Genomic DNA, 9,604 nt, shown 5'->3' on the forward strand with positions numbered 1-9,604 from the left:
GTACGGCCGGCCATGTGTCAACCTTAGGGACCCCCGATATCTATATAAGTCGGGGTGCCAAGGCCGTAGAGGGAAGATTCATTCACATCTGATCTCGTAGTAGATCACATATACTCTGTACCTTATCCACAATCGATACAACAAAGCGGGTTGTAAGGTTTTACCTCTTCGAGAGGGCCTGAACCTAGGTAATCCTCGTGTCTCTTGTGTCCTTTCTACCTTCTAGGCAAGACTACCATATCAGGACCTCCTACCCGAGATCCGCCGGATTTAGCTCCAGCGGAGATGGAAGCTAGACAGACAACAAGTGTGTGTCATGACAGTGACGGAAGTAGAGGCTGGCCATCAAAACGTTGCCCCCCCCCCCCTGAATTTGGTAGTATATAAGTGGAGTATTACCCGCTTGCGTTCATGCTTACAAACATGACTACATGTTGGTTTACATGTCACTCAACACAAAAATTTCAAAAATATTGAGGAGATATTAAACAAGTCCTAAAAATAGAGGAGAAATTGAGATAATACTTGTTCACAATGAGTTTTTTATACTTTTTTGTTATTCCCTATTTTCTCTGGACAAAAATAAACATGAACTGAAATTCTGAAGCAGCATTTGACGAATTAACAAAATAATGCATCTTTTTGGGAAAATTTCCAATGATAATTTGCTTGAGATATAAATTGTTTTAAATTTTTACTCCATATGTTGTCACCCGTCTGCCATACTTAATTTTATTACGCGTGATCATTGCTTTTCTCTTTGATGCACAATTCAATATGAAGATTGTGTTTTTGTCTTGAATCTTTACATAGTAGATATCAACACAATCCAATATACCCTCTCCGATCCATATTAATTGACGCTACTTTGGTACAATACTAAAGCAGCGTCAATTAATATGGATAGGAGGGAGTAGTAACAAATCATGGTGGCGGTAGACTATTGCACGTTGGATTGCACGGATACTCGCAGTCAATCTCTTTCACTCCTTGGCTCCTTCCAAAGTACCAATCTCCAACAACCTTTGCAATATTCTGCTCCACAAAATGGTAACGAAATTATATCAATCCAAGCGACAATATGGTGGATCAAATATAACACAGATAATTCAAGTTTCTAGTAGAATTTTTATTTTGAACTCCCTGCCTTATTTCCCAGCCGTGGGGATGTTGGTGAACTCCAAGAGACGCGAAAGAGCGTTTGGCAGTGAGTGAAGCATGAATCAATGAACATGCCCCAGTCTGCCTTATCATTGATGACCTTCAAATCATTGATCATTGTGTTCCTGATTTCTATAGAAGAAGAAGAGAGATTATTTAGTGTTCCAGACAACAGGAAGAGCACCGGTGATGAATGAGGGGGTAAAAAGGAAGTAGATTGACAAGCTTAGCCAACCATCAAGAACTTTAATTTGGGTTGAATTGCAGTTTCTGATATTGTCCTTGCAACTCAACCATGTCTTTTCAGGGGAAGATGAAGTCGGTAGGAGAACATTCTGTATCTATATATGGTGAAGAACCACATAGAAAACAATCATAACATCAATACACATAAGTAGATATTAGAATAACAATAAAAATATTGAAAAATACCTGCCATGAATCGTACGCAGAGTTGAGAATAAACATGGGGGTGCGGATGCTCTTAATAAGCTCTGTGGGGAAGAAACACTAGGACCAACATTATTTCAGATAACAAACTTACTGACATAATCTGGTGATGACATGCGGAAGTGTGGGAAGCAATTCAAATTATACAGCGGAAACTACCTCGGTTGGGTCCTTGTTGGCAAGGCAGTCCTTGTGCAACACTTGTCTAACATTCTGAAATTAAGTTAGCAAAAGAAGGCGAGAAATATTACTAATGGTATTTACTACTCCCTCCGTCCGGAAAAACTTGTCATCAAAATGGACAAAAAAGGGTGTATCTAGAACTAAAATACATCTAGATACATTCCCTTTTATTCATTTTGATGACAAGTATTTCCGGACGGAGGGAGTATTTACTAACCACGTGAAGAAGTAGAGTTTTACAAAAGCCTACTATTGTATTCACGTTTCAGAGAAAGTGCATAGAAAATTAGAAGATGACCGGCAGGTTTGATTATAAATAAGACATATACTTCAAAGTCTCAATCAAGCCCGACAGCTAACCTGGAGCTGTACAACTCGGTTATAGAAAGACCAAAAGGACCTTTCTCCAGATATATCCTTTCTGCTAGAAAAAAGTGGTACTTTAGTTCAGGTATACAATGCTAGTGGATTACATTTATTTTCAGGGGTCTTACACGTCAAGAAAAAACCCAGCATCCGCAAAGCATTTAACTGAAACCTGCTGCGGAAACCGTGCACTAAAATCATCGCAATGCAGTATCGTCGCTAGACCTCCGGCAGAACAACCTGTAAAGAGCACCTGAAATCTGTAAAAATATGAGTTTCCTTTTTCATTTTCACATGGTTATTGTCACAACTAACCCTTGTCACGCAGAATATTTTTGTCAAAATGGTTCTTGGTATTCTGTGAACTTTGGTAAGTGAAGTACGACCTGTGTAGCATTGGCGAGTCCTTTTTCCATGAGTTCGCCAATAACTGCTTCATAGATGCGTAACCCTCTGAAGTAAACTGTGGTTCCATCCTTAACAATTACCAACAGAGAATTACCTCTAGCGACAAAAACAGCAACACCGGACCACGATCTAGAAAGTCACCTGCGCTTGACCTTCAGCATCCCCAGCAAATGACGCCCCATCGCAATACCGCACATAGACTTTGTTCCAGTTGTAGAAATCTAATAATGCGATGATCAAAATTAGTGCAAGGACATATCAAACAGGTTACAGAATCACTTACGCAAACAAACAAACAGAACGAGGGCGTGGAAAAAGATGGAACAAATATGTAGCGAGTGGATTGGATGTGAAGCACCAGTAATTACCAGGATTATATATCTCGTCACTGTCAAAAATCCCATGACCGGCGAACTGTAGTGGTTTCATGAATTTTGATGAACCAAGAACAGACATTCTGCGACCAGAACAATCCTTGAGTGTGCTGCACCAGCCTCCTCCCTGGGTGTTTTCAGTTGAGAAAATATACATGTCAACTAATTAATTAGCCTACCTCGAGTCCACTTGCTAAACATCCCATCATGCATTTAGGATGGCATCTTTTGATCAAAAAAAAAAGATGTGGAGTGGGCGGCATGTGCTTGATGCCAAACATAATTTGGGGGTTAGGTCTGTATATATCTTGAAATATTGTGTGGTTAAGGACGTTACAAGATGGTCCCATCATCAATATAATATTCTTTTTTGCTGGCTTTTTTTGTGGGTGAAGTGGCTAATTAACTTGTGTGGGAAATGATAAAAAAAAACATGGCAATATATAGAAAATTAATGGGGGAATGATGGATGGATGGTGGCTAATAATAGTGAGACATGGAAATCTTGTGCCGAGACATCCTCTCATCATTAATTAATAAGAAGTAGAGTTTCCCAGTTAATTAGTCGAAACCGACAAAAACTATCATAACACCCCACTATAACAGAAGGCAACACCGGCCAACCTGGCTACCCATACGAAGAGTCAAAGACACACACACCATTTAGGAGAAAAATGCCGTGAGGTTGTCATCAAGCGTAATCGGATAACTCTATCGTGAGCCAACGACTCCTACTTCACCATTGACGACCACCAACGAATATCTCATGGCAAAGGCGCCGAGACCCATGCCATCCCATGCCAAGCAATCGAGTATAGATCTCAGTGACTAGACAACTCCGACAAAGAACACTACACAGAAAAAGCACTGAGCCTGCACCGACTGGCCTCAGCAACCGACCACCCATCTCGTAGCATCATCACCACTGCAGCATTGACTTCACGAAGACACGGCGGCGCATCAGGGGCTCTGAAATACACCGGAAGAAACCGACTACCAAACCCAGCCATGACCCAACTCCGCTCGAAACCATCAACATTGCCGAATAAGAGACCACGCCACACTGACCTAGGGCCGCCACCCCAACAAGCAGTGGCAGGATCCCGCAACCAAGATGACTCCAAGATGATGCCTACGAGAAGGGCTGTGATACTAGATCTTTGTTGCTGTTGTTTTACTGCTTGCTAATTTGTGCGAGACATGAAAAAAGACGGCGATATAGGAAAATTAATGGGTGAATGATCAAGACATGGATGACACTCCGGACCTCTAGATGGACGAGCCAGCTGCCGGATCCATCACCGGAGCCTCTCTGCAGGTGGTACCCCGGCGGGGTCCCGTCCAAGCAGACTGCTCCCTTTTCCTGTGCGCCGGCGACGAGGCTGACCTCGACGGGCTCCAGAGGCGCTGCGCCGGATAGCGTAGGACGGAGAGGGCCGGAAGAGGCCAGCAGCAGGAGCAGGAGCAGGGCCGCTGGTAAGTTGCTTGGCGCCATGTCTTCTTGGCAAGCTGCACGGTTTGAATGCTCCAATACCTTCTTGCTTAAGTAGAAGAAAAAGAAGGGCCGCTGGTACGTCATTTTCTTGGAATGAATAATACAAGTAAGAGCGATGAAGCTGTATGATGGTGATCCTTGGAGGGAGGCCGGTCAAGATCAAATATCAATCAGTGAGCAGTTGGACAAGCTAGCATGGATAGATATCAATGTGCCAGTCGGGTGTTTTTTTTCTTTTTTCTTTTTTGGAACGTGGCAAGGATCCCCTAAGGATCCACACACTGCATTAAACAAGAACCAGAGATACAATACAGTTCACAAAGAGTTCCAACAGTATTATAGACTAGTCCCTTTGGCCTTTGCCCTTTACAAGGAGGGCCCCAAATTAAGAGAAAGAAAATAATCTGGTCCAATGCAACCTCCCCTTGGATCCAGCCTCGTCGTCGACTGGGACGAACCACTTACGGAGATGAGACCGCCATCGGTGCAGCCCCACCTCCCCTTGCATCTAGCCTAGTCTTCGACTAGGACTGTTCACAAAGAGTCACGGTCAGGAGGAATAGAAATGGGTGCCCTTTGACTGGAAGAGGCAGTTGCTTGCTGGTGGTCGACTTTCGGCCGCGCGCAACCGCACTATGAACCTCCTCTGCAAGCTCCAACTCACCTCTTCTCTCCGTCGTTGGGCGCTTTTTTTTAAGCCAGAGATACAATGCAGTTCACACATAGTCCCACCAGAAATATAAAATTACAGTCTAGTCCCTGTCAGGGCCAGACCAGCGAAATCGGAGGCCCCGTGCCAAACTCTAAAATGGGGCCTATTTCTTTAAAAACAATCTTCTTTATCGTTGACAAATATAATCTATAAATAAGACATCACTTAACAAATACTATCTTCTTTGTAAGACCTACTATATGCAGTAGTGTTTCACTCAGTGATACTATTAAGAAACTACTATTGTGTATACCACATTCCATCCAATTGCATGGACTAAAATCAAATAGTGATACGGGCTCACTAGTGTAGAGTAAAGTCAATTACTCCCTTTGATCCAAATTAATTGAACAACTTTAAGGGAGTAGTACATTTGGCAACAATCAAATTCGATGGGCGCGATGTGCAAAAGAAAAATGATGGACTATAGTTCTGTCGGAGAATAATGCTAGAGATCTGGAATTGATAGACTGTGACAAATTGATACAGCAATGTACTGCACTTTCTACCGAATTAGATTAGCAAGACGTGCAATAGAAATTGATGTGCTTATAAAATTCCAATACAGAATTCATAACGTGAGCTTGAGATTACCATTGACCAGGTGGTGACTTGCCGGAAGAACTACTGGCAGCGGTCAAGGTGGCGCTGGTAGCGCCGGCGGTGGCCATGTGACCTTCTCCCGGTGGGGTCCATGGTGGCTGCAAGGTTGGCCGGAACCCGTCTTTTGGCGAAACAACAGCTCAGGAAGGGCAAAGGATTGATTGGCGATAGCGCATGGATGGCAAAGAAATTTTGTCGATTGGCAAACCGACGAGGAGGCGTTGCGGCGCTGGTTCGAGTTGTCACCGACGCGCAGGTTATGGTAACATTGATCGAATAGACGCACGGGCTTGACGCAGCCGCGCAAAGGATCAATAGGCCTGTGAAGTGTAGTGCTAGGAAATTGGGGGCCCCTCCGAACTGGAGGCCCTACGCGGCCGCACTGGTTGCATACCCCTCGGCCCAGGCCTGGTCCATGTGTCTTTTATAAGGAGGACCCCAGACTAACAGAGCGAAAAACGCGTCCAGCACAATCTCCACTTCGATACAGCCTCACCGTCGCCTCGGATGTTAGGATAAACCACGTATACGGGTGTCGTGCGCGCAGCCGTGGCTGGCTAGCTACATGCAAGGCGGGTCATCTGGTAGCGGCCGGTGCGGTGTGCGTGCATGCAGCAAGCTAGGCAAGTTTGCTAGTCACGGATAGACTCCCGGGAGGTTAGCTAGATGTGAGTGGCCGGGTGTGACGGCCAAGTTAGTGGGCGTGCATGCAAGTCATGGTGTGGGTGCGTGCGTGCGGCCGTGGGTTACTTCAGTTGTTTCATCAGGTTGTATTTGGCGTCGGTCTGTTGCCGAGCCACGGTGACGGTATGAGCCGAGTCGAGGAGGGAGGGGCCTAAGGAAGATGTAGTCTCCATCGGGGCCATGGTATGCGCCCGGTCGATGGGAAAGTTCTTCCGGGGTTGTGCTGCGTGTGTGCGTGTGTACCTCCATGTATGTGTGTTCGAGGGAGTTGAGATGAATAAATACCAACATACAGGCCGTTCGTCGGCCAGGGCGTTCGTCACCGGAAGTGTGATTTGTTCATCGTCTTCTACCTCCGTCCGGCGTTCGTCGTCAGAGGGCTTCTCGGCGTTCGTCGCCGGGGGGGCTGGTTCGGCGTGTGTCGCCGAAGGGCAGCCCCAACATTGGACAGGCCACTTAGGAAACGAGGCTGCCATCAGCGCAGCCCTTGCACACCATGTCCACCATGATGTCACGGCCAAGAGGAATAGAAATGGCCGCCCTTCGACCAGAGGAGGCAGTTGTTCGCTGGTTAAAGACCGGCTTTCTACCATCTGGAACCGCACCACGAGCCTCCTATGCAAGCTCCAAATCACCTCTTCTTCCCGTTGTCGGGTGTTTTTTCTTTTCTTTTTTTGGAACCAGAGATACAATGCAGTTCACACACAATCACAACCAAAAAGAGTGAAATGCACCACTAGTCCATAAACTCAAACGGATTGCACACTTTAAGCCAGCAACTCGAGAGGTGATCGGATTTAGTCCGCAAACTCGTCGATTTGATCAAATAAGGCCGAAACCAGCCCGAGTGGGAAAAACTGAACAAACAGAATATTTTGGAGTACAACTTCTACAACAATCTCTCCAAAGAAATACAGATTGTCACTGACAAATATAGACGCAATCTCTCAAAAAAATACAAACCCTTTACTTATAGTATATAGGGATTCGATCTCTCCAAACAGATTATCTCTCCATTGTGCAAAAATGCTCTTTTAGAATACAACATCTACATCATCTTCCTCTGGCAAACAACAATTTGGGACAACTTTCTCCACCCAATTTGCGAACAAGTTGTATGATGGTGATCCTTGGAGGGAGGCTGGTCAAGATCAAATATCAATGAATGAGCAGTTGGACAAGATATCAATGTGCCAGTCGGGTGTTTTTTTTTCTTTTTTCTTTTTTGGAACATGGCAAGGATCCCCTAAGGATCCACACACTGCATTAAACAAGAAGTAGAGATACAATACAGTTCACAAAGAGTTCCAACAGTATTATAGACTAGTCCCTTTGGCCTTTGCCCTTTACAAGGAGGGCCCCAAATTAAGAGAAAGAAAATAATCTGGTCCAATGCAACCTCCCCTTGGATCCAGCCTCGTCGTCGACTGGGACGAACCACTTACGGAGATGAGACCGCCATCGGTGCAGCCCCACCTCCCCTTGCATCCAGCCTAGTCTTCGACTAGGACTATTCACAAAGAGTCACGGTCAAGAGGAATAGAAATGGGTGCCCTTTGACTGGAAGAGGCAGTTGCTTGCTGGTGGTCGACTTTCGGCCGCGCGCAACCGCACTATGAACCTCCTTTGCAAGCTCCAACTCACCTCTTCTCTCCGTCGTTGGGCTTTTTTTTTTTTGAAACCAGAGATACAATGCAGTTCACACATAGTCCCACCAGAAATATAAAATTACAGTCTAGTCCCTGTCAGGGCCAGGCCAGCGAAATCGGAGGCCCCGTGCCAAACTCTAAAATGGGGCCTATTTCTTTAAAAAATCTTCTTTATCGTTGACAAATATAATCTATAAATAAGACATTACTTAACAAATACTATCTTCTTTGTAAGACCTACTATATGCAGTAGTGTTTCACTCAGTGATACTATTAAGAAACTACTATTGTGTATACCACATTCCTTCCAATTGCATGGACTAAAATCAAATAGTGGTACGGGCTCACTAGTGTAGAGTAAACTCAATTACTCCCTTTGATCCTAATTAATTGAGCAACTTTAAGGGAGTAGTACATTTGGCAAAATTCAAATTAGATGGGCGCGATGTGCAAAAGAAAAATGATGGACTGTAGTTCTGTCGGAGAATAATGCTAGAGATCCGGAATTGATAGACTGTGATAAATTGATACAGCAATGTAATGCACTTTCTACTGAATTAGATTAGCAAGACGTGCAATAGAAATTGATGTGCTTATAGAATTCCGATATAAAATTTATAACGTGAGCTTGAGATTACCATTGAACTGGTGGTGACTTGCCGGAAGAACTACCGGCAGTAGCGCCGGTGGTAGCCATGTGGCCGGAACCCGGCTTTTGGTGAAACGACGGCTCAGGGAGGGCAAAGGATTGATTGGCGATAGCCATGGCCTATAGCGCATGGATGGCAAAGAAATTTTGTCAATTGGCAAACCGACGAGGAGGCGTTGCGGCGCTGGTTTGAGTCGTCGCCGATGCGCAAAATATGGTAGCATTGAGCGAAGACGCATGGGCTTGACATAGTCGCACAAGGGATCAATAGGCCGCACGGGTTGCATACCCCTCGGCCCGTGCCTGGTCCATGCGTCTTTTATAAGGAGGACCCCAGACTAACAGAGTGAAAAACGAGTCCAGCACAATCTCCACTTTGATACAGCCTCACCGTCGCCTTGGACAGACCAGTTAGGAAACGAGGCTGCCATCAGCGCAGCCCTTGCACACCATGTCCACCATGATGTCACGGCCAAGAGGAACAGAATTGGCCACCCTTCGACCAGAGGAGGCAGTTGCTCGCTGGTTAAAGACCGGCTTTCTACCGTCTGGAACTGCACCACGAGCCTCCTATGCAAGCTCCAAATCACCTCTTCTTCCCATTGTCGGTGTTTTTTCTTTTCTTCCTTGGAACTAGAGATACAATGCAGTTCACACATAGTCCCGACCAAAAAGAGTGAAATGCACCACTAGTCCATAAACTCAAACCGATTGCACATTTTAGGCCAACAACTCGAGAAGTGATCGGATTTAGTCTACAAACTCGTTGATTTGATCAAATAAGGCTGAAACCAGCCCGAGTGGGAAAAACTGACCAAACAGAATATTTTGGAGTACAACTTCTACAACAATCTCTGCAAAGAAATATAG

The 9,604-nt window shown here is 45.1% G+C and overlaps 1 protein-coding gene across 7 annotated transcripts; it reads right to left on the reverse strand.

The window, feature by feature from the left end:
- Nucleotides 1-723: 723 nt before the first annotated feature.
- On the reverse strand, nucleotides 724-4,445 carry LOC119279004 (pectin acetylesterase 5-like). Of its 7 annotated transcripts, none has more exons than XM_037560414.1 (11): nucleotides 4,210-4,445; nucleotides 2,937-3,069; nucleotides 2,710-2,789; nucleotides 2,547-2,623; nucleotides 2,289-2,420; nucleotides 2,155-2,218; nucleotides 1,771-1,824; nucleotides 1,594-1,671; nucleotides 1,397-1,502; nucleotides 1,148-1,293; nucleotides 724-1,035 (listed from the first exon to the last, which is right to left on the reverse strand). In XM_037560414.1, exons 1-11 carry the CDS (start codon nucleotides 4,435-4,437, stop codon nucleotides 925-927), a joined length of 1,209 nt encoding a protein of 402 aa, XP_037416311.1. In that variant the 5' UTR covers nucleotides 4,438-4,445; the 3' UTR covers nucleotides 724-924. The 7 variants fall into 7 exon arrangements, with proteins under 7 accessions (XP_037416311.1, XP_037416308.1, XP_037416305.1 ...); XM_037560411.1 differs by having other exon boundaries at nucleotides 1,594-1,655; nucleotides 1,771-1,816; nucleotides 2,155-2,215; nucleotides 2,289-2,400; nucleotides 2,476-2,623; XM_037560408.1 differs by having other exon boundaries at nucleotides 2,155-2,215; nucleotides 2,289-2,400; nucleotides 2,476-2,623.
- Between the last annotated feature and the right edge of the window lie 5,159 nt (nucleotides 4,446-9,604).

The sequence above is a fragment of the Triticum dicoccoides genome, chromosome 3B (genome assembly GCF_002162155.2).
Source record: "Triticum dicoccoides isolate Atlit2015 ecotype Zavitan chromosome 3B, WEW_v2.0, whole genome shotgun sequence".
Taxonomy (NCBI): domain Eukaryota; kingdom Viridiplantae; phylum Streptophyta; class Magnoliopsida; order Poales; family Poaceae; genus Triticum; species Triticum dicoccoides.